The following is a 25,978-nucleotide window of genomic DNA, read 5'->3' as shown; positions in this document are numbered from 1 at the left end:
AAAGGCCATTAGCTTTACAAATGCTAACAACTTTTCTGTTTCTGCATGAACCCCATCTAAGACAATAGAAAATGAGTGAAACTAAGAAAAAAAGTTGAAAACAGTCTTATTTATAATCACTTATTTTAAATGCTCTGTTGATAAAGTAACAAAACATAAGACATCTTCTGTTACCTTTTAGCACCTGCTAAGCTGCTAAGTCACTTCAGTTGTGTCTGACTCTGTGTGACCCCATAGATGGCAGCCCACCAGGCTCCCCCATCCCTGGGATTCTTCAGACAAGAACACTGGAGTGGGTTGCCTTTTTGAAAATCTTTTAAAATGCAATTTTTTAATAAGAAAGACAATTAACGGTCCATTTTAGAGAATAACAGAGCTAGATTGCATTGAGTAAATGTATTGCAATACACAGTTCCGGAGGACTAAGCTGGGGGCGGGGGGGCATTCTCAACTGAAACTGGCTGATTTTAGTAAAGAAATATGACTCATAATCTTTTTATACACAGTTTAGGATTATTAAATTAATGATTGTCTTTAGGGATCCATATAAAATGCTCATTTAAAAATATTCTTGAAAACATTTAAGCACAAGATCTTCATATATTCAACTTTAGTATGCTTCTGTTTATTTGGTAAACTGCTAAGGTAGTGAGTCATTTTCAACAGTTCCTATTTCTACTGAGTTCAAGAGAATGCCCAGTCTCCACAAATAAAAAGTAAATAAAGGAAATGCATCAGAGAGTTTGAAAACAGTTTCGTCATGCTTCTGAAGAAATTTCTTGATTTCTTGATCCTCGTGCCCCGTTTTTGAAGAGTTGTCTTCTTTGTTTTCCTTTTGAAGAAGTTGCTCCAGAACCCAGAGCACAGAGAACATATTTTCATAGCGTGCCACATCATAATTGGCTTGTACCTACAGAAAAACAACAAACTCCTTTTAAAAAATATTGCAGTAGCTTAGCTAAGAAAAAGCCAAATAAAGGGATCAATTTTTTTTTTTTTAAAACAAAAACACTTGACTTATTTAACACCTTCTGTCTTCCTGTTCCTCTTTGACTGGGGTTGGGAGAGAAAGGAAAAAAAATTTTCCAAAAACTTTATGATCTTGGTGCATGAGTTTCTTTCCTTACGTTTACAGAGTTCCAGACCTTTCTCTACATTGTTGCTATAATTTGTTACTGAGATGAATCTGAGAACACTTGGCAAAGAGTCTTACACACACCAAGTCTTGTGTGTTGAATTCAACCTCTCCCCAAAGATTTCCAAAGCCTGATACTTCTGTCAATAATAATATCAGGATCTTTGTTGGCTGGATTCTAGAAACACGTTTCAAAATATCAATATAACACAGTTCGAAAGTGCTTAGGGTTATGACCTGTAAACAACCAGATGTAATCTCATCCTGAGGCTATACAAGCCAGGAGGGAGTATGATTAAATTTGAATCAGATACATGGGTCATGAGAAAAAATGAATATGATTCTTGTAAAAATTATTTGGTTTAGATGGCTTTGGAAGGAATGATGCTAAAGCTGAAACTCTAGTACTTTGGCTACCTCATGCGAAGAGTTGACTCACTGGAAAAGACTCTGATGCTGAGAGGGATTGGGGGCAGGAGGAAAAGGGGACCACAGAGGATGAGATGCCTGGATAGCATCACCGACTCGATGGATGTAGTCTGAGTGAACTCCGGGAGATGGTGATGGACAGGGAGGCCTGGCGTGCTGAGATTCATGTGGTTGCAAAGAGTCAGACATGACTGAGCGACTGAACTGAACTGAACTAGATGGCTGAAAGTGAGATAAATCAAAGGAAGCCCTAAAAAGTGCACAAAGGAAAACAGAACATAAGGGAATACAAGAAGTATGTAACGATATAAATTGGCTTTCTCATTTGCTTATTAAGAAATAGTCTGGAAACATTCACCAAATTTATCCACTATTCAGTTCAGTTCAGTCGCTCAGTCATGTCCAACTCTTTGCGACCCCATGAATCGCAGCACGCCAGGCCTCCCTGTCCATCACCAACTGCCGGAGTTCACCCAGACTCACGTCCATCGAGTCAGTGATGCCATCCAGCCAACTCATCCTCTGTAGTCCCCTTCTCCTCCTGCCCCTAATCCCTCCCAGCATCAGAGTCTTTTCCAATGAGTCAACTCTTCGCATGAGGTGGCCAAAGGACTGGAGTTTCAGCTTTAGCATCATTCCTTCCAAAGAAATCCCAGGGCTGATCTCCTTCAGAATGGACTGGTTGGATCTCCTTGCAGTCCAAGGGACTCTCAAGAGTCTTCTCCAACACCACAGTTCAAAAGCATCAATTCTTCGGCGCTCAGCCTTCTTCACAGTCCAACTCTCACATCCATACATGACCACAGGAAAAACCACAGCCTTGACTAGATGGACCTTTGTTGGCAAATGTCTCTGCTTTTGAATATGCTATCTAGGTTGGTCATAATTTTCCTTCCAAGGAGTAAGCGTCTTTTAATTTCATGGCTGCAGTCACCATCTGCAGTGATTTTGGAGCCCTCCAAAAAACAAAGTCTGACACTGTTTCCACTGTTTCCTCATCTATTTATCCACTATAGTAATACACAAATGAAGAAACATTCTTTTGGAGCCCAGAGGAATGTATCTTCAACAAGGCTGTCTGGTAAAGAAACAAGTATATACAGATAACTTCTACCTTCTATTTTTAATTGAGGTATAATTGACATAACATCATATTAGTTTCATGTATACAATGTACTGATACAATATTTGTATATACTGCAAAATGATTTCCACAGGAAGTCCAGTTAACACCAGCACTCAGTTACAAAATTCCCATGCTAATAAATTTCAAGATTGATTTTCCTAGCCACTTTAAAATATGCAATACAGGGTTATTAACTATAGTCACCATGCTGTACATCTGCATTCAACCCTTTTTCATTTTACAACTGGAAATCTGCACCTTTTGACTCCTTTGATCCATTCTGCACCAGAATTTCACCTCAGTTCAGTTCAGTCGCTCAGTCATGTCCGACTCTTTGCCACCCCATGGACTGCAGCATGCCAGGCCTCCCTGTCCATCACCAACTCCTGGAGCCTACCCAAACTCATGTCTATTGAGTTGGTGATGCCATCCAACCATCTCATCCTCTGTTGTCCCCTTCTCCTCCTGCCCTAAATCTTTCCCAGCATCAGGGTCTTTTCCAGTGAGTCAGCTCTTTGCATTAGGTGGCCAAAGTACTGGAGATTCAGCTTCAACATCAGTCCTTTGTATGAACACCTAGGACTGATCTCCTGTAGGATGGAATGGTTGGATCTCCTTGCAGTCCAAGGGATTCTCAAGAGTCTTCTCCAACACCACAGTTCAAAAGCATCAATTCTTCGGCGCTCAGCTTTCTTCACAGTCCAACTCTCACATCCATACATGATCACAGGGAAAACCATAGCCTTGACTAGCGGGAGCTTTGTCGGCAAAGTAATGTCTCTGTTGTTTAATATGTTGTCTAGTTAGTCATAACTTTCCTTCCAAGGAGTAAACGTCTTTTAATTTCATGGCTGCAGTCACCATCCACAGTGGTTTTGGAGCCCAGAAAAATAAAGTCGGACACTGTTTCCACTATTTCCCCATCTATTTGCCATGAAGAGATGGGACTGGATGCCATGATCTTAGTTTTCCGAATGCTGCGCTTTAAGCCAACTTTTTCACTCTCCTCTTTCACTTTCATCAAGAGGCTCTTTAGTTCTTCACTTTCTGCCATAAGGGTGGTGTCATCTGCATATCTGAGGTTATTGATATTTCTCCCGGCAATCTTTATTCAAGCTTGTGCTTCTTCCAGCCCAGTGTTTCTCATGATGTATTCTGCATATAAGTTAAATAAGCAGGGTGACAATATACAGCCTTGATGTACTCCTTTTCCTATCTGGAACCAGTCTGTAGTTCCATGTCCAGTTCTAACTGTTGCTTCCTGACCTGCATACAGGTTTCTCAAGAGGCAGGTCAGGTGGTCTGGTATTCCCATCTCTTTCAGAATTTCCCACAGTTTATTGTGATCTACAGAGTCAAAGGCTTTGGCATAGTCAATGAAGCAGAAACAGATGTTTTTCTTGAACTCTCTTGCTTTCTTGATGATCCAATCGATGTTGGCAATTTGATCTCTGGTTCCTCTGCCTTTTCTAAAACCATCTGGAACATCTGGAAGTTCATGGTTCACATATTGCTGAAGCCTGGCTTGGAGAATTTTGAGCGTTACTTTACTAGCGTGTGAGATGAGTGCAATTGAGCGGTAGTTTGAGCATTCTTTGGCATTGCCTTTCTTTGGGATTGGAATGAAAACTGACCTTTTCCAGTCCTGTGGCCACTGCTGAGTTTTCCAAAATTGTTGACATATTGAGTGCAGCACTTTTACAGCATCATCTTTTAAGGTTTGAAATAGCTCAACTGGGATTCCATCACCTCCTCTACCTTTGTTCATAGTGATGCTTCCTAAGGCCCACTTGACTTCACATTCCAGGATCTCGCACTAGGTGAGTGAATACACCATCGTGATTAACTGGGTCATGATCTTTTCTGTACAGTTCTTCTGTGTATTCTTGCCACCTCTTCTTAATATCTTCTGCTTCTATCAGGTCCCTACCATTTCTGTCCTTTATTGAGCCCATCTTCGCATGAAATATTCCCTTGGTATGTCTTATTTTCCTGAAGAGATCTCTAGTCTTTCCCATTCTATTGTTTTCCTCTGTTTCTTTGCATTGATCACTGAGAAAGGCTTTCTTATCTCTCCTTGCTATTCTTTGGAACTCTGCATTCAAATGGGTATATCTTTTTCTCCTTTGCTTTTCACTTCTCTTCATTTCACTGCTATTTGTAAGGTGTCCTCAGAAAGCCATTTTGCCTTTTTGCATTTCTTTTCCATGGGGATGGTCTTGATCCCTGTCTCCTGTACAATGTCACGAACCTCCATCCATAGTTCATCAGGCACTCTATCAGATCTAGTCCCTTAAATCTATTTCTCACTTCCACTGTATAATCATAAGGAGTTTGATTTAGGTCATACCTGAATGGTCTAGTGGTTTTCCCCACTTTATTCAATTTAAGTCTGAATTTGGCAACAAGGAATTTATGATCTGAGCCACAGTCCGCTCCTGGTCTTGTTTTTGCTGACTGTATAGAGTTTCTCCATCTTTGGCTGCAAAGAATATAATCAATCTGATTTCGGTGTTGACCATCTGGTGATATTTATGTGTAGAGTCTTCTCTTGTGTTGTTGGAAGAGGGTGTTTGCTATGACCAGTGCGTTCTCTTGGCAAAACTCTATTAGCCTTTGCCCTGATTCATTGTGTACTCCAAAGCCAAATTTGCCTGTTACTCCAGGTGTTTCTTGACTTCCTACTTTTGCATTCCAGTCCCCTATAATGAAAAGGACATCTTTTTTGGGTGCTAGTTCTAAAAGGTCTTGTTGGTCTTCATAGAACCATTCAACTTCAGCTTCTTTGGCATTAGTGGTTGGAGCATAGACTTGGATTACTGTGATATTGAATGGTTTGCCTTGGAAATGAACAGAGATCATTCTGTTGTTTTTGAGATTGCATCCAAGTACTGCATTTTGGACTCTTTTGTTGACTACGATGGCTACTCCATTTCGTCTAAGGGAGTCCTGCCCACAGTAGTAGATATAATGGTCATATGAGTTAAATTCCCTCATTCCAGTCCATTTTAGTTTGCTGATTCCTAGAATGTTGACATTCACTCTTGCCATCTCCTGCTTGACCACTTCCAGTTTGCCTTGCTTCTTGGACCTAACATTCCAGGTTCCTATGCAATATTGCTCTTTACAGCATTGGTCCTTGCTTCTATCACCAGTCACATCCAAAACTGGGTGTTGTTTTTGCTTTGGCTCCATCCCTTCATTCTTTCTGAATTTATTTTTCCACTGATCTCTAGTAGCATATTCGGCACCTACCGACCTGGGGAGTTCATTGTTCCATGTCCTATCTTTTTGCCTTTTCATTCTGTTCACAGGGTTCTCAAGGCAAGAATACTGGTTTGCCATTCCTTTCTCCAGTGGACCACATTCTGTCAGACCTCTCCACCGTGACCCATCTGTCTTGCTGGCCCCACATGGCATGGCCTACCTTCACTGAGGCTGTGGTCCATGTGATCAGATTGGCGAGTAGTCTGTATTGTGGTTTCAGTCTGTCTGCCCTCTGATGATCTCTCTCAGTGCCTACCACCTTACTTGGGTTTCTCTTACCTTGGACGTGGGGTATCTCTTCACCTCAGGAAACCACACATCTGTTTTGTTTTTGGAGCTCAGTTGTTTGTCTGTTTTTTGGTTCTACATATAAAAGGGACCATACAGTGTTTATCTTTTACTATTTGACTTATTTCACTTAGCATAATGCCTAAGGTCCATCTATGTTGTTGCGAACAGAACAATTCCATTATTTTTTACGGCTGAATAACAGTCAATTTCATACATGTATATGTACCCAATCTTTTTTAATTTATTCATCCATGGATGGCATTTAGGTTGTTTCCATGTCTTGGCTATTTGGCTATTGTAAATAATGCTGCAATGGACATAGGTGTACACATACTATTTTAAATTAGTGTTTCAAGATAGTTAACACTAATACTCAGGAGTGGGAACTGTTGGATCATATAGTAGCTCTGTTTTTAAGTTTTTGAGGAAATTCCACACTGTTTTCCATAGTGGCTGCGCCAGTTTAGATTCACACCAGCAGTGCACACGGGTTCCCTTTTTCTCCACATCCTCACCATCATCTGTGTTTTGATACTCTGGGAGTTGGTGATGGACAGGGAGGCCTGGTGTGCTGCGGTTCATGGGGTTGCAAAGAGTCGGACACGACTGAGTGACTGAACTGAACTGAACTGAATAACCATTCTAACAAGTATAAGGTGATATCTCACTACGGTTTTAAATTTCATTTTTCTGATGATTAGTGATGTTGAGTATCTTCTCATGTACCTGTTGGCCAGGTTTATGTTTTTGGAAAAATGTCTATTCAGCTCTTCTATTTTTTAGTTGAACTGTTTTTTGCTACTGAGATATATAAATTCTTTATGTATTTTGGATATTAGCCTCTTAACAGGTATATTTATTGGAAGCCACCAGTTTCACTGGTGCCTCAGATGGTAAAGCATCTGCCTACAATGTGGGAGACCTGGGTTCAATCCCTGGGTTGAGAAAATCTCCTGGAGAAGGAAATGGCAACCCACTCTAGTATTCTTGCCTGGAAAATCCCATGGATGGACAATCCTGGTAGGCTACAGTCCATGGGGTCACTAAGAGTCAGACACGACTGAGCGACTTCACTTCATTGCAAGGACTGATGCTGAAGCTCCGATACTTTGGCCACCTGACGTGAAGAGCCGACTCACTGGAAAGGACCCTGATGCTGGGAAAGTTTGGGGGCAGGAAGAGAAGGAGGTGATAGAGGATGAGACAGCTGAATGGTACCACTGATTCAATGGACATGAGCTTGAGCAAACTCTTAGAAATAATGAAGGACAGAGAAGCCTGGTGTGCTGCAGTACATGGGGTCACAAGGAGTCAGAAACTACATAATGACTGAACAACTACAATATGATTTGCAAACATTTTCTCTTTGTTGATTTTCTTTGCTTTGCTAAAGCTTGCCCATGATGATTTCTCATTTTGGTATGAACCTCAGAAAACAGCTGCCAAGACTAATGTCAGGGAGCTCACTTCCTATGTTTCTTCCAGGAGTTTTAAGGGTGTAAAGCAGGCAGAGTGTATCTTGGTTCCTTTCTACTTGCTTTGAGAATCTCTCTTTGGGGACGGTTAGTTCTGCTTCAAGGTGGGCTGGGGTCCCACTTTTCTGTGCTGTTGTGGACTTTACTTTTACCAGAATTTGTCTGCTCTGGGTTCCACTTTTACCCTAAATGTTCATTCTTGTAATAATTAAATGGATGAACTCTTTTGCTCCAAGATATTTACATCTCATAAAACATTAACTTGAAATTAACTCCTCTCTTTGGAGACAATATACATTTAACTTACAAGCCGCAGCAGCCCTCCTGCTCAACGTGACTAAGACGGCATGTCTGTGGGGGGAGGTCTTTCCTATAGTTCCCAAATTTTATCACACTGGCAGCTGCCCACTCTGCCTAATCATATGTTCAGAAGCTTTCTGAATTAGTGCATAAGCTGAATAAAAAGTAAAATAAATGGTATTAACATGACAGTTGATACCCTTCTACTGTATTTTGGGGTAATTTTTACATTCTTGGTGTCAAATTAAACTGCACCACACCAGCACAGGAAAATCCCCAACAGAGGTAAAATACAGTCACCTGGAAAATGCTCCAGTGCTTTGCCTGAACACACACCAGGAAGACAGAATGAAACCCAGAACACAAGCACAATAGCTCTGTACAGTCAACAGAAGGCGATCACCTTTTCTCTCTATCTTGGTCTTTTAGAACTGAAGGAAAGTTGAGAGGCAGCTTCTATAGTCCCATGACTGCTTATTACTCTCCCATTTTGTAGACTAGGGGGCCTTTGGAAGAGGAAATACTTCTCTGGTAGGAAAATCATCACATATTTTTGTAGGTTATTTTCAGAATTAAACATGTCTTACGTCTATTTTTCTATTTCTGAGTTGGGCCTGTGAAAGTCAAAGTATACTAACATTTATTTGCGTAGTAAAGAAATATTAACATTTCTTTACATGCTGCAAAATGTTACCTCAACACTTACACTATAAAATTCATGCTACAGACAAATGGTGCCTGTTTCCTAATTGTTGTTTCAGTTGAAATTCAGTCTAGGTTAACTTGACATTTTTGTAAACACTTATTATCTTTGAAGTAGCTATATCTACTTGTTTACCGTCTTCCCATTTATCCCTCCTTTTTCATCAAAAGAACCTCAGTTTTGTTGAGAATGACAATGGATCAACTAAAAATGTCTATTTTTTAGTCTCTCTTAAGGCTAATTCTGGTCAAACAGATGTAAATATAAGTGACTGGTTAGGGCTTCTGGGAGAGCTCTTTAATAGCAGGAAAACCCAGTGGAATGCCCTTTAGCCTTCTCTCTTCACCACTGTTTCTGCTTGGAAGAAAAGGTGCAATACTTGGAGGTTCAGCAGCCTTATTGTGAACATGAGGATGAAGGCTGCCCATGGATCAGTAGCAAAGGCCAGATTCTAGAAATCACTGTGCAGCTCGATTTACCCATGAGGGATGACTGTATCTTGCTGCCGGGGTTCCCTTTTTCTGTTTTGGTCTTTTAAAATCGTAACCTTGAAACTTCATCTAGGCAGGAAGGAAATTAAATTTCCTTTGTCTTAGAAAGGTGCTGCCTACTGTCTCTGACACAGAAGGACAGAGATGCCTAAAGGGACAAAGCTAGGCACTCTTTGGAAGCCGAGCACATAACAAAAGTTACTGTACATTGAGGTATGGCTCACAGTTTACTGCTGAAAACTGAGAATGTAACAGTTCATTACATTCAACAGTTTGATAATTTATGTGGGCTAGCCAAGAGCACACAGAAGTACAGTCTGACACTTTGAGAAATAAGCATGCAGCTACGGAAAGGATGAAAACACAACATGACATTATTATAATTGCTGCAAATGCAAGAGATGAAGGAGAAAATTGGATTATTACAGGGCAGGAGCCAAATCAAAGAGTCTAGGTGCCTATCTAAATGTTACATTAAATGTTCACGGAATATAATATGCCATTGGCTCCGTATCCCACATGCCAGATTTTATTAGACAGAGGCAATAAATAAGATACAATTATAATAAGTTGTTTCTAAGAGAATGAATTCAACACAATACTATAAAGGAAAAGGTCAGTTGTCACCATGATGATTAAGTGAAAAACATATCCCTAAGTTTTAAAAACTCAGCCTTTTTTAACTATTAGAAGGCAGTAGATTTCAATCAAGAAGCTGAGGAGGATGAAGTTAACTCTCTATCAGCTACTTACTATGCAGCTTTAGCTTCTAAAGCACAGGCAAAGGCAGTGAGAGCCCAGCACAATACTGCATGCAGCCCAGCTACAAACAGTGCCTGAGAACACAGAAGAACCACATGCATAATACACACATGACACACACACACACAATCAATGAACTTATGTTTGCAACAGAATCATACAACCTTGGTGCCAGATCCATACTGAGGGAGTAGAAGGCACAGGCTGATCAGAGCTGAGTAGTTAATTAGGGAAGATTTCTTAGAGATGAATTGTGAGCCAAGGTTCAAAGGGAGTGAAGGATAGAGACTGGTCAATGACCTTTTGATCAAAGTGCCAAGTCAAAAAGAATAAAAAGGATCCAATGGGCATTAATCCATCTTACTTTATCCAGATAATGGCATAGTTAATCTGCCTAAAAGTCTGCATTCTGGAGACTGGTTCCAAGGGGCTTATGTCTAATTTGTGGGTAACTTAGATTAAAAGTTCAAAGCATTAAAAGAGCTAGCATTTGGGATCTTGACATTTTGCCATGTTTCCAAGAGGAAGTAATTTAATAAGTGTGAAACATGTATACATAAAAATATCAATTAAAGGGATATATATGACATAATTAAAAATCTGTCTTAATTAGCCTTGTTTAAAAAATGATGGTTTTCTACCTTGAATAGCCAAAGCAATCTTGAGAAAGAAAAATGGAACTGGAGGAATCAACCTGCCTGACTTCAGGCTCTACTACAAAGCCACAGTCATCAAGACAGTATGGTACTGGCACAAAGACAGAAATATAGATCAATGGAACAAAACAGAAAGCCCAGAGATAAATCCACGCACCTATGGACACCTTATCTTTGACAAAGGAGGCAAGAATATGCAATGGATTAAAGACAATCTCTTTAACAAGTGGTGCTGGGAAAACTGGTCAACCAGTTGTAAAAGAATGAAACTAGAACACTTTCTAACACCATACACAAAAATAAACTCAAAATGGATTAAAGATCTAAACGTAAGACCAGAAACTATAAAACTCCTAGAAGAGAACACAGGCAAAACACTCTCTGACATATATCACAACAGGATCCTCTATGACCCACCTCCCAGAATATTGGAAATAAAAGCAAAAATAAACAAATGGGACCTAATTAAACTTAAAAGCTTCTGCACAACAAAGGAAACTATAAGCAAGGTGAAAAGACAGCTTTCAGAATGGGAGAAAATAATAGCAAATGAAGCAACTGACAAACAACTAATCTCAAATATATACAAGCAACTCCTACAGCTCAATTCCAGAAAAATAAATGACCCAATCAAAAAATGGGCCAAAGAACTAAACAGACATTTCTCCAAAGAAGACATACAGATGGCTAACAAACATAAAAAGATGCTCAACATCACTCATTATCAGAGAAATGCAAATCAAAACCACTATAAGGTACCATTTCACGCCAGTCAGAATGACTGCGATCCAAAAGTCTACAAGTAATAAATGCTGGAGAGGGTGTGGAGAAAAGAGAACCCTCTTACACTGTTGGTGGGAATGCAAACTAGTACAGCCACTATGGAGAACAGTGTGGAGATTCCTTAAAAAACTGGAAATAGAACTGCCTTATGATCCAGCAATCCCACTGCTGGGCATACACACTGAGGAAACCAGAAGGGAAAGAGACACGTGTATCCCAATGTTCATCGCAGCACTATTTATAATAGCCAGGACATGGAAGCAACCTAGATGTCCATCAGCAGATGGATGGATAAGAAAGCGGTGGTACATATACACAATGGAGTATTACTCAGCCATTAAAAAGAATACATTGGAATCAGTTCTAATGAGATGGATGAAACTGGAGCCTATTATACAGAGTGAAGTAAGCCAGAAAGAAAAACACCAATACAGTATACTAACGCATATATATGGAATTTAGAAAGATGGTAACAATAACCCTGTATACGAGACAGCAAAAGAGACACTGATGTATAGAACAGTCTTTTGGACTCTGTGGGAGATGGAAAGGGTGTAACGATTTGGGAGAATGTATAGTATCATGTATGAAATGAGTTGCCAGTCCAGGTTCGATGCACGATACTGGATGCTTGGGGCTGGTGCACTGGGATGACTCAGAGGGATGGTATGGGGAGGGAGGAGGGAGGAGGGTTCAGAATGGGGAACACATGTATACCTGTGGCGGATTCATTTTGATATATGGCAAAACCAATACAATATTGTAAAGTTAAAAAATAAAATAATAAAAAAAATGACGGTTTTCTCATTAACCAACTTTACCTACTTCTCTGAAATCTGTTTCTTGAGGCTCAATATTAAAGACAGCACAGGATCACAAACTTTCAAATAAGTATTACCTATCATCATCATCATCATGTTTTTACCCAAAGTGAAAAAGTTATCACCTTATCCATAAGGTTCTCTGAAGCTAGAAGAAAGCTACTGGTATTACTCAAGTACTGTACCATGGTCAACTGCTGGGAGCATTTCAAGCTCATTGTGAACTATTCCTGTAGAGGTGTGTAAGAATCTGACGACGCACCTTTATCTTCTTTCCTCTACCAAGGAAACTCTTCATAGATAGCAGTCAGCCAGCAGACAATTCCTTTTAGCACAGAAGCATCATAAGTGTTAGTCACTTAGTCATGTCCATAACGAGAAACCTAGATGTACAATTATTTTAACATCTTTTTGATATTAGAAGGACCAGGGAAGAGGAGTATGTTTGGGTTAAACACAGCGTTTTAAAGGAAATATAAAAAAGGTCCAGTTATTTGACTTGTGTGAGATGGATCAAACTGTCCAAGTCTCGTTGTTGATGCTCAGTCACTAAGAGGTGTCTGAGTCTTGTGACCTCATCAGCACGCCACGCTTCACTGTCCTTTACTACCTCCAGGAGTTTGCTTAAACTTATGTCCATTGTGTCTGTCCATGCCATCCAACCATCTCATCCTCTGTTGCTCCCTTTTCCTCCTGCCCTCAATCTTTCCCAGCATCAGGGTCTTTTCCAATGAGTCCGCTCTTTGCATCAGGTGGCCAAAGTATTGGAGTTTCAGCTTCAGCATGTCCTTTCAATGAATTTTCAGGGTTGATTTCCTTTCAGATTGACTCCTTGATCTCCTTTGATCTCATTGCAGTCCAAGGGACTCTCATGAGTCTTTCCAGCACCACAGTTCAAAAGCATAAATTCTTTATGCCCAACCTTCTTTACAGTCCAACTCTCACATCCATACATGACTACCGGAAAAATCACAGCTGATGAGTGTGAAAGAAGAGAGTGAAAAAGCTGGCTTAAAACTCAACATTCAAAAAACTAAGATCCTAGCATACACTCTCATCACTTCATGGCAAACAGATGGGGAGAAAGTGGAAGCAGTGACAGATTTTATTTTCCTGGGCTCCAAAATCACCAGGGACAGTGACTGCAGCTATGAAAGTAAAACAGGCTTGCTCCTTAGAAAGAAAGCTATGAGAGACCTAGGAAGCGTATTAAAAAGCAGAGACATCACTTTGTCACAAAGGTCCATATAGTCAAAGGTATAGTTTTTGCAGTAGTTATGTATGTGAGAGTCAGACCACAAAGCAAGCTGAGAGCCAAAAAATTCATGCTTTCAAACTGTAGTGTTGGAGAAGACTCTTGAGAGTCCCCTGGAGAGCAAGATCAAACCAGTCAATACTAAAGGAAATCAGTCTTGAATATTCATTGGAAGGACTGATGGCTGAAGCTTAAGCTCCATTACTGTTGTGAAGACCCTGAGGCTGGGAAAGATTGAAGGCAACAGGAGAAAGGGGCGGCAGAGAATTAGATGGTTAGATAACATCACTGACTCAATGTACAGGAATCTGAGTAAACTCTGGGAGATAGTGAAGGACAGAGGTACCTGGTGTGCTAGAGTCCATGGAGTCAGAGTCAGTCGTAAATGACTGAGAGACTGAACGAGCAACCATTCCATTCTGAGAAACGTTTTCACTATTTTATACCACAATGTTAAAATTAGTCTCAGGCTGGAAATGCCTTCCAAGCATTTTGCGAAGCAAATAGGTAATTTATTTGTCTGGACTTTCATCACAGTAGTTCTTGACAAAGCAGTACAAGCCAGATGACTTTGTTATTACCACAAGCATGTATTAATTGAGAGAACAGGGCTCACAGATAGGAATGAAAGCAGGAACACTTAGCACTTTGCAACATTATGTTGCTGTCTGCCTCACACTCCACTTCTCGCCCTTCCATCCTACTGCAAACACAGACTGGGTACCTTCATGTGCCAGATCCCACTAAGTATGGGCATTCAAAGAATAGGACTGGATCCCTATCTATACTAGGAGAACTCTTTGTATGCATCTAGGGAGACAAAGATACGACTGAGTCACACACACACACACACACACACACACACACACACACACACACACACAAGGAGACAAAGAAGTAGAAAATAATGGCAATGCAGAGTATGTGCCTGCTCTAAGGGCTATCAGCTCAGTTTAGTTCAGTCACTCATCATGTCTGACTCTTTGCAACCCCTTGGACTGCAGCATACCAGGCCTCCCCATCCATCACCAACTCCCAGAGTTTGCTCAAACTCAGGTCCATCAAGTTGGTGATGCCATCCAACCACCTCATTCTCTGTCGTCCCCTTCTCCTCCTTCCTTCAATCTTTCCCAGCATCAGGGTCTTTTCCAATGAGTCAGTTCTTCGCATCAGGTGGCCAAAGTATTGGAGCTTCAGCTTCAGCATCAGTCCTTTCAGTGAATATTCAGGACTGATTTCCTTTAGGATGGACTGGCTGGATCTCCTTGCAGTCCAAGGGACTCTCAAGAGTCTTCTCCAACACCACAGATCAAAAGCATTGATTCTTTGGCTATCAATTCTAAGGGCTATGGGGGGCTCTAAAGAGAGCGGAGTCTCATGGTGTGAGAAGACACAGAAAGGCAGGAAGTGAGCCAGTCGTGGATGGTGACCCCGCGGGCTCACTGCCTCCTCGGTTCTTTTGGACAGATGATGTGAACATTTCTGTCACCACAGGGCAAACACCTGGTGGGCTACAGCCACAGCGCCCTCGGTGTCCGGTGGATTGACATGCACTGAGGCACAGGGCGAGGCAGGGAGCTTAAAGGAGGGGTGGGGCGATGCTGGCAATCTCTGAAACAACTCACTCGGCAGAGGGCCCACCCCTCAGACTGCTCTAAGGCCGTGCAACCAGACTCACCTGACTGGTGCATGCAGTCACAGGCCAAATCAGGTCTATATGCTAAAATCTCAAAGACTGTGTTTAGTTCTATAGGGTCTGCTGCTGTTTTTAGTAGCTAAGTCGGGTCCAACGCTTTTGCGAATCTATGGACTATAGCCTGCCAGGCTCCTCTGTCCATGTGATTCTCCAGGCAAGAAAACTGGAGTGGGGTTGCCATTTCCTTCTCCATGGGATATTCCCGACTCAGGGATCGATCCCACGTCTCCTGCATTGGCAGGCAGATTCTTTACTGTGAGCCAACAGGGAAGCCCTCATGAGGTCTACGGTCTCTCGAATGTCTGATGCTTATCTTCCTGAAGAAGGCAAAGAGAATAAGAGAAACCATGAAAGTAGCATTGGGAGAGGATATACTGCTTCACTAAGTGAGGCCACCCCTACCACATAATTCAGACAGAGCATGAGCAGAAGAAACAGGAGCTGGTAAAATGTCTGGTATATATTAGAAACAGAGATCCAGATAGCCATTATTTATGGCAAACACGTGTCCAAACAGCCAGTGGGGATAAAATCAACAAGAAACCTTCTTCTTTAGGACTTTAAAGATTATCCAAGACAGCATCAAAACCCGCCTATCCAGACAGAAGGCAGGGGCCAGATTTGCTGGAATAGAATCAATGACCACCCAGACCAGAAAAGACTCTCCTAGAGGCTGCTTAGTTACGCTTTGATCGGTTTGCCAAAGTAGTAAGAAAAGATATATTTTTAAGAGCATTGGCTCCAAAGCCGAAGATTAGTGACAGTAAGGGTGTGGACTCATAAGTGACCACATCCTTTCTAATACTTTTGTTTGGAAACAGAAAGCTAAATTTGGCCTCAGATAAATTCACTGATTAACTCACAAAGCACAACAAAATGGGGTTGTATTTACAGAAATTAAAAGTTTCAACACATTTATTCCTTTTTTACCCCTGTTTTCAATATCTGTCACCAATGACTGAATTAAATCAGTTTCTCAAAACTTGCTTTCAAAGGTTAAATGAAGCTACACAACAACACAGGAAAGTTTGGAAACACAAGAAAAAAAAAATATGTGTTCTCATGAACATTTTATCTTACTATTGACATGGAGACTGGTATATAGCAAAGTGAGCACTACATTTCTTGTTCTTTTGCTTTTTTAAAAATCAACTAACCACCATCTCTTCTTTAAAAATCAGATTTTTTTGAGACATAATTTGACACATGGAAAAATTACCCTCAGTTTTTATTATCATGAATTTGGTAAGTTACTTTTAAGAACAAGGAAAGGGCATAATAGAAACAATCTTTGAATAAAAGAAAAAGCAATAATGCTATAATCATGTGAAATTGTTTAACAACATTTTAAATGTTTTGCTGCCTTCTAGTTGATTTTTATTAAATATATGTATAAATTTAGTGGGTATTTTTACTACTACATGAAGTACTTATATAACTGTAACTATGATTATAATAACTACAATTTTTACCTGAAGGTAGGTAAAGAGACACTGACATATAGAACAGTCTTATGGACTTTGTGGGAAGGGAGAGGGTGGTGGGAAGATTTGGGAGAATGGCACTGAAACATGTAAAATATCATGTATGAAACGAGATGCCAGTCCAGGTTCAATGCACGATACTGGATGCCTGGGGCTAGTGCACTGGGACGACCCAGAGGGATGGTATGGGGAGGGAGGAGGGAGGAGGGTTCAGGATGGGGAACACATGTATACCTGTGGTGGATTCATTTTGATATTTGGCAAAACTAATACAATTATGTAAAGTTTAAAAATAAAATAAAATTAATTAAAAAAAAAAAAAGAACCAGAAGACTGAAGTTTAATAAAAAGAAAAAAAAAAAATTAAAGATCCAAATGAAATGCAGAAAACTTAGAAGAAGGAACTAGACTTCAAACTATGAAAAAGTTAATCTGGTTTGACTTTTTTCATTACCTTTGTGCTGAGAAGCTGTTGGGGAAATGCATCCATTACAAAAGTGCTAAGTGGTTCTAAGGAAAGCTTTGGTATGTAGAGCTGATGAAAGTCTCTACCTGATGACAAATGTAAAGAAAGGAGTACAGAAACAGAGGATCTAGCCTTCCATTTTCTCCTTCAAAGAACATCTCAGTAGACATTGCCAACTTTATCAGCGTGTATACATGCTGAAATGGAAAGTATACAACAATGACAAGAAGCATGGCTTCATACTGGAGAAGGAAATGGCAATCCACTCCAGTATTCTTGCCTGGGGAATCCTGTGGACAAAGGAGCCTGCGGGCTACAGTCCATGGGGTGTTAAAGAGTTGGGCACAACTAGCGACTGAGCACATGGCTTCAATATACTTTAAACGTCACAGGTTCAAGGTGGAATTACATATGTGAATAATGACAATACAGTGGGATGTATTTATAAGAGTGTTATTGTATTGGCATTGCTCCTGGATGAAAGTGAAAAGTGAAAGTGAAGTCACTCAGTTGTGTCCAACTCTTTGCGACCCCATGGACTATAGCCTATCAGGCTCCTTGGTCCATGGAATTTTTCCAGGAAAGAGTACTGGAGTGGGTTGCCATTTACTTCTCCAGGGGATCTTCCCAACCCAGGGATCGAACCCAGGTCTCCCGCATTGCAGGCAGATGCTTTACCATCTGAGCCACCAATGTGCTCAGCACATACTCTCAATGGAGAATGCTGAGTACCTGTTTTAAACTAGCAATGGCTTATAAGGAAAATCAAATATATTATGGGAAATGAAGTTAATTTAAATGCATTGAATATGAAAAAGCAGGAGAACAATTTGGTATACATACATTAATACACAGGTTATAAAAGTGCTTCTCATCTTTTTTCAGATACGCATTGCAAAACAAAAAATCAAGTATTCTGAGGCGTACTCACATGTGTAAAACAGATCAGTTAGTTCATTTAACCAGCACTATATGTACTTGGTTATATGTTTATAAGCAATTATTTTCAGAAAAAAAATAATGTTCCCAAGTAAGTTGATTATCATTGGTTAATTTCAAAGAAGTGTTTAAAATAAACACTGAACACATTTTAAATGTAACTGTATTTGTTTCTTAATTTCAGTCTGAAATTACAATAAATTTTACCTTTTTTTAGAAACTAAACTATGCTGCTAACATTAGAAAAGTGATTGATTCTTTACTGAAATTCAACCCCAAAATGTAATATCTGGATCTGTTATAAAAATGACATTAAATGCTTTAAAATGATATATTCACTAATACAACCAAAACCTCTCCAAATGCTTCAAGAAAGTGGTTTCAGCAACTAAAAAAAAATGAATATCTTACTCAAAAACTTTTTCATACTTGAATTCAAAATGTAAAGAAATGCAGCAGTTTCTTGTCAAATGCTCCACTCTGGGGGAATAAAGTCTACTTCTCTGGATGTCTAACTTCCAGACATCAACTGTCTTTGGAATTTGCAGACCCTGAGACAGAAACGGCCACCAGGAGACTGTTTCCGGTGGACTGTGCATGTGACTGCAGTAGGGCCACTGAGGGGAACTAAGGACAAAGACTGTGTGTGGTCCTCAGCAGACCCTCGGAACTCCCGTCAGGAATGCACTCTGATGGTAACAAGGACAGAGGAGAGAGTGCTGCTCCACAAAAGGGAAAATGAGAATGGACAGTAAAGGAGAGACTAGAAAACCCAGACTGGGTCTTCCAGAATGGAAAAGGAGCTCCAGATGCTTCAGTGTGCCTCCAAGGACATAACAGAGGCAGCACAGTTCAACAGCAGATGCTGGTTCTGAAAAATGTATAAATGATACTTGATACATTCAGTTTAATAAACTGAATTTACTATAGCATTCCAATAACACGTTAAAGTTTAAAAAGTATCTTATTCATGTGGAAAATGTTCTTATGCAGAATAGTTAATTTTTGCAGTGATATTAGAGGATGTGATATACCACCAGGAACATTATTTATTTTAGCATAACTAATAAGTCCCTGGGCATTATCCATAGAAAATTACTACAAAATAGTTATTCTTGGCAAGTACCCTAGGAAGTTTAGTAGCAGTGTCTTTTCAAAGATACATTGGGTTTTAAGAAAACTCAGAGAAAAAGTACCCAAACTAGATACACAACTTATTTTAGAAAAAGGTATATACACATATACAGATACACACACACACACAAATTTATATATATCTGTGTATATAATTGCATATAATTAATATGGACATAATTACTTACTTTTAGGATTCATGAGTATGCATATAGTATTTCAGCAACAATAATGTTTTATATACATAGTCTTGAATCTATTATGGAAAAACCTGCACAGCCTTCCATAAAATAAGAACTCTGGTTTAAAGGCATATTATTTTTCATAAAGGTGTAGGAAAAAGAAATTCAGTAAGCACATATTGTATAATGAAGCACTGGTCTCAACTTTGTCCTTGGGATTTCCTGAGTGAAAGGAGTGTCTTTGTGATTCATGGTGGGCCCTTGGCTCCTACATGAGATGAGTGAGTGTAGCTGATGGTCACCTGCAACACCAACCATGTAATTAGAAGACTGAGGCCAGAGTCAGCCTGACCTCGGGATGTGGGGACTGGAGACTGAGTTCAATCATGTGGTCATTCATTCACATCTACGTAAGAAACTCCAGTGAAAACTCTGGCAAATGACGCTGTGTAGAACTTTCTGATTGGTGGACACACTGATACACCCTGAGGATGCTGCATCCTGATCCCAGGAGAGGAGGTCGTATAAGTTCTATGCTTAGGACGCCCTTGAACCTCCCATTGTATCTCTCTCCATTTGGTTGATCCTCATTTGTATGTTATAATAAAATAAATATAATACTTTCCTGAATTGTGACTCATTCTAGTAAATTATGAAGCCCAAGGGAGTTAGCAGAAACTTCCCCTTTCCCCACATTCGTAGCTAGTTAGTTGGAGGCACAGACCCCCACCCCCGTAGTGGCTGGCATGGGAAGTGAGGGCGGTCTTACTGGAGACCACGCCTTGACTCTGTAGGGTCTGCACTAAGTCCAGACAACTGGCATCAGAACTTAACTGAACTGGAACCCACTAGTCTGTCTTGAAGTAGAGGCGAGTTACACAAAAATATTCAAAAGGTCTAAGAAGTCACAAAAATGTAAGCTAAATTTCACAAGATGTCCCCCTCATCTTTCACACTTGTTTTTACTGAGGTATAATAACACACAACATTCTATTAGTTTTAGTTGTACAACATAATGACTCAATATCTGTAAGTCTTGGGGTCCAGCCCCGGTTGGATCCAGGGATTCCCTCAGGATGACAGCGTCAGTGATTAGAATAGCAACAGCTTAATTAAGTATTAATTAGAGATATAAAGAGTGGTTAAATAGGGATAGCTCAGTGAGAAAATTCAGTGGAGAGAAGAGGCTGAATAACTTGGTTTACGTGGAAAACCAATAAAATTCCAAGACAAGGAATTTGCACCATCTACGTAGGCCATAGGCATCCTTCCGTTCTCCCGAAGGAGAGGAGACACTAAGGCCTCCCTGGTCAGATCTTAGAAGGCCAGGCAAAATTAGTAGGCTTGACGAGCCTCCACTCTCCAGATGGGAATTCAGCCAGAAGGTGAGAGAAAGAATGACATGGGGAGACCAAGCTTCGGTGAGCAAGGCCTGTAGCTTTATTTTCAACAGGGGCTTTTATATCCTAGGTTGCACACAGAGGATAATAGGGGGTGTGAAATCATGCAAAGTCAGCAGTCTTTGATCCTTATCAAAACCAGGGTTTCTTTTCTGCAAACTTATCATATACAAATGGTTTAGGTGATTTACATCATCTTCTGGCCAGAAGGCCTGTTAACATTTTATGACTCTGATAAAGGTTTGTCAAGCATAAGACTTATTTTCTCTAAGAGTAATTATTTTAAAGTTTGGCGCCATCCTCCGAAGGTGTTAGATAAAGTTGCATTCCTATAGGGCAAAGGTGCAATGGGTTTACAACAAAGGAAAGAATTTATTACTCTAATGGTCTAAAGTTGTTAACACCAAGGCCACTACTTATTTTTTCTACATACCAACTATATTAATTAATACACTTCCAAGGATACAATACAGGGGATGTGGAAACTTGGCAGCAAGCATTGGCTCAACAATGAAATCTTCTACTAGTTCTATTCTGACAATTTCTAACTCTCCGAGAGGCTCTATACTATTTGAATATCTTAAGCTCCTGTGCCTCTCGTGGTTGGGAGACTGTAAACAATCGTATGCATAGCTGTAGGAGTCCGGGTAAACCTGTCAGGCAAGTTAGAGAGCCATCTGAGGGGTCTGTGAACTAAAACACTCTTGTCACGCCCAGGAACTTTATTAACTGGAGCTGTAAGTTAACTCTTTTTCAGAGAGAGAGATGGTGGTGGGGGAGAGCCCTCCATAAAGTCAGAGGTGTAGGTGAGAGCACAAAGCAGTAAAGTAGGCAGACTCTGGTTTTGGGGGTAGATGCTCGAGAATTTCCAGGGGGACTCCTGAGGCTCGATCCTGCCTTTGCGTATGTCGAGCCTCCTTCCTCATGACCTTTGCCACAGGCAGAGTTCCTCACGCTGGCTCCTGGCATGTAAGTATGGGAAATGGTCCCCATAATAAGTCAAATTAACATCCATCACCACCATAGAGTTACAAATATTTTTTCTTGTGATGAGGACTTTTAGCATTTGTTGTCTTAGCAACTTTAAAACATACAGTGCAGATATTATTAACTACTTACCATGCAGTACATTGGAGAAGGAAATGGTAACCCACTCCAGTACTCTTACCTGGAAAATTCCATGGACTGAGGAGCCTGGTAGGTCCATGGGGTCACAAAGAGTTGGACACGACTGAGCGACTTCACTCACTCATTCACTCATGCTGTACATTACATCCTCATGACTTAGGTGTTTTGTAACTGTAAGTCTGGACCTGTTAACCGTCCTTATCAATATCACCCACCTCATCCCCCTGACCTGTCATATCTATGAGCTTGTTTTTTTCTGTTTGCTTCTTTTTGGTCACCATCTATCACCATAGAGTTGATCCCCTTTACACATTTTGCCCACTTGTAGTCTCATTCCCCTCTGATAACCACTAATCTGATCTGCTTTTGTGGTTTATTTTTGATTCCAAACACAATGAAATTATGCAGTATTTGTCTTTCTCCAAGTGACATATTGCATTTAATATAATACCTTTAACTTACATATGCAGAGTACATCGTGTGAAATGCCAGGGTGCATGATGCACAAGCTGGAGTCAAGATTGCTGGGAGAAATATAAATAACCTCAGACACGCAGATGATACTACTTTAATGGCAGAAAGTAAAGAGGAACTAAAGAGCCTCGTGATGAGGGTGAAAGAGGGGAGTGAAAAAGCTGACTTAAAACTCAACATTGGAAAAGCTTAAGATCATGGCATCTGGTCTCATCACTTAAAGGAAAATACATGGGGAAAAGTGGAAGCAGTGACAGATTTTATTTTCTTGGGCTCCAAGATCACCATGGATGGTGACTGCAGCCATGAAATTAAAATACACTTGCTCCTTGGAAGGAAAGCTATGACAAACCTAGGCAATGTATTAAAAAGCAGAGACATCATTTTGTCAATAACAGTCTGTATAGTCAAAGCTATGGTTTTTCTGATGGTAATGAACTGATGTTAGAACAGAATGGGAAAGACTAGAGATCTCTTCAAGAAAATTAGAGACACCAAGGGAACATTTCATGCAAAGATGGGCACAATAAAGGTCAGAAATGGTATGGACCTAACAGAAGCAGAAGATATTAAGAAGAGATGGAAAGAATATACAGAACTATACAAAAAAGATCTTCATGACCTTGATAACCACGATGGTGTGATCACTCACCCACAGCCAGACATCCTGGAGTGTGAAGTCAATGGGTCTTAGGAAGCGTCACTACAAACAAAGCTAGTGGAGGTGATGGGATTCCAGTTGAGCTATTTCAAATCCTAAATGATGATGCTGTTAAAGTGCTGTACTCAATATGTCAGCAAATTTGGAAAACTCAACAGTGGCCACAGGACTGAAAAAGGTCAGTGTTCATTCCAATTCCAAAGAAGGGCAATGCCAAAGACAAACTATCGCTCAATTGCACTCATCTCACATGCTAGCATGGAGATGGAAATGGCAACCCACTCCAGAATTCTTGCCTGGGGAATCCCATGGACAAAGGAGCCTGGTGGGCTACAGGCCATGGGGTCGCAAAGAGTCGGACACGACTGAGTGACTAATACACACACACATGCTAGCAAAGTAATGCTGAAAATTCTCTAAGCTAGGCTTCAACAGTATGTGAACCATGGACTTCCAGATGTTCAAGCTGGATTTAGAAAAGGCAGAGGAAAGGAGATCAAACTGACAACATCCACTGGATCATCAAAAAAGCAAGAGAATTCCAGAAAAACATCTACTTCTGCTTTATTGACTATGCCAAAGCCTTTGACTACTGTATAGATAAAAACAAACTGTGGAAAATAGAGATGGTAATACCAGACCACCTGACCTGCCTCCTGAGAAATCTGTATGCAGATTAACAAGCAACAGTTAGAACTGGACATGGAACAACAGACTGGTTCCAAATTGGGAAAGAAGTACATCAAGGCTGTATATTGTCACCCTGCTTATTTAACTTATATGCAGAGTACATCTCAAGAGATGCTGAACTGGAATCAAGATTGCTGGAAGAAATATCAATAACCTCAGATATGCAGATGACACCACCACCTTATGGCAGAAAGTAAAAAGGAACTAGAGAGTTTCTTGATTATAGTGAAAGAGGCGAGTGAAAAAGCTGGATTAAAACTCAACATTCAAAAAACTAAGATAATGGCATCTGGTCCCATCACTTTATGGCAAATAGATGGGGAAAAAATGGAAACAGTGACAGACTTTATTTTTCTGAGCTCCAAAATCACTGCAGATGGTGATTACAGCCATGAAATTAAAAGACATTTATTCCTTGGAAGGAAAGTTATGACCAACCTAGACAGCATATTAAAAAGCAGAGAAATTACTCTGTCAACAAAGGTCCGTCTAGTCAAGGCTATGGTTTTTCCAGTGGTCATGTATGGATGTGAGAGTTGGACTATAAAGAAAGATGAGCGCCGAAGAATTGATGCTTTTGAACTGTGGTGTTGGAGAAGACTCTTGAGAGTCCCTTGGACTGCAAGGAGGTCCAACCAGTCCATCCTAAAGGAGATCAGTTCTGGGTGTTCACTGGAAGGATGGATGCTGAAGCTGAAACTCCAGTACTTTGGCCACCTGATGCGAAGAACTGACTCATTGGAAAAGACCCTGATGCTGGAAAAGACTGAAGGCGGGAAGAGAAGGGGCCAACAGTGGATGAGATGGTTGGATGGCATCACTGACTCAATGGACATGAGGTTGAGCAAGCTCTGGGGGTTGGTGATGGACAGGGAGGTCTGGCGTGCTGCAGTCTATGGGGTGTCAAAAAGTCAGACACAACTAAGATACTGAACTGAACTGATGAACTGATGTGAGACCTGGACCATAAAGAATGCTAAGTACCACAGAACTGATGCTTTCAAATTGTGGTGCTGGAGAAGACTCTTGCAAATCCCTTGGATAGCAAGGAGATCAAACCAGTCAATCCTAAAGGAAATAAACCTTGACTATTCACTGGAAGGACAGATGCTGCAATTGAAGCTCTGATACTTTGACCACCTGATATGAAGAGCCGACTCACTTGAAAAGACTGATGCTGGGAAAGACTGAAGGCAAGAGGAGAAGGGGGCGACAGAGGATAAGATGGTTGAATGGCATCACTGTCTCAATTGACAGAAGTAGAGTAACTAGATCATTCTCAGTTTTTTGAGGAATTGCCATACTCTTTTCCATAGTTGCTGCATCAATTTACAGTCCTTCCAAAACGCCCAAGTATTCCCTTTCCTTCACCCCCTCATCAACATTTGTAATTTCTTATCTTTTTGACGACAGTCATTCTAGCAAATATGAAGTGATCTCACGGTAGTTTTGATTTGCATTTTCCCAATAATTGGTGATGTTGGGCATCTTTTCATGCACCTGCTGGTCATGTGTGTACCATTTTTGAAAAAAAAAATTTCTCTTCTGATCCTCTGCCCTTTTACATCAGGTTGTTTTTACTGTGTTGTATAAATTCTATATTTTTTGGATACTCACCCCTTAGTGGATATATAATCTGCAAATATTTCCCTGACTCAGTTGGTGGTTTTTAATTACGGTTTCTTTCACTGTGCAGAATCCTGTTAGTTTCATGGAATCCCGTTTGTTTGTTTTGCTTTTGTTTCCCTTAGGTTTGGAGCTAGATCCACAGAAACATGGCCAAGACAATATAAACGGTTACTGCCTATATTTTCCTCTAGAAATTCTACGGTTTCTGATCTTACACTTAAGTTTTTAATTCATTTTGATTTACTTTTTATGGACAGTGTAAGATAGTGGTCTAGTTTCATTCTTCCAAGTGTGCCTCAATTTTCCCAACATTTACTGATGAGATTTTCCTTTCTTCATTGTATGCTCTTTGTTCTTTTGTCATAAACTAATTGTCCATACACATGTCAGCTTATTTCTGGGCTCTCTATTCTGTCCCATTAATCTGTTTTTTTTTTTTTTTTTTACACCAGTACAATGCTATTTTTATTACTGTATCTTTGTATTACTTTGAAAATCATGCAGTGTTATACCTCAAATTTTGTTCTTAAATTTTTAAAAAATTTTAATATAAATTTATTTATTTTAATTGGAGGCTAATTACTTTAGAATATTGTATTGG

At 40.2% G+C, this 25,978-nt stretch overlaps 1 protein-coding gene across 1 annotated transcript in view; it reads right to left on the bottom strand.

Annotated features, from left to right (window-relative positions):
* Positions 1 to 267: 267 nt before the first annotated feature.
* MEI4 (meiotic double-stranded break formation protein 4) overlaps positions 268 to 25,978 on the bottom strand; it is a 256,058-nt gene continuing 230,347 nt past the window's right edge. The window contains exon 5 of the mRNA XM_027550979.1: positions 268 to 910. Coding sequence (XP_027406780.1) covers positions 641 to 910 — 270 coding nt within the window. The 3' untranslated portion in view covers positions 268 to 640. The remainder of the gene's footprint in view (positions 911 to 25,978) is intronic.

Source organism: Bos indicus x Bos taurus, chromosome 9 (genome assembly GCF_003369695.1).
Source record: "Bos indicus x Bos taurus breed Angus x Brahman F1 hybrid chromosome 9, Bos_hybrid_MaternalHap_v2.0, whole genome shotgun sequence".
NCBI lineage: Eukaryota > Metazoa > Chordata > Mammalia > Artiodactyla > Bovidae > Bos > Bos indicus x Bos taurus.
This window is presented reverse-complemented; position numbering and strand designations above follow the sequence as displayed.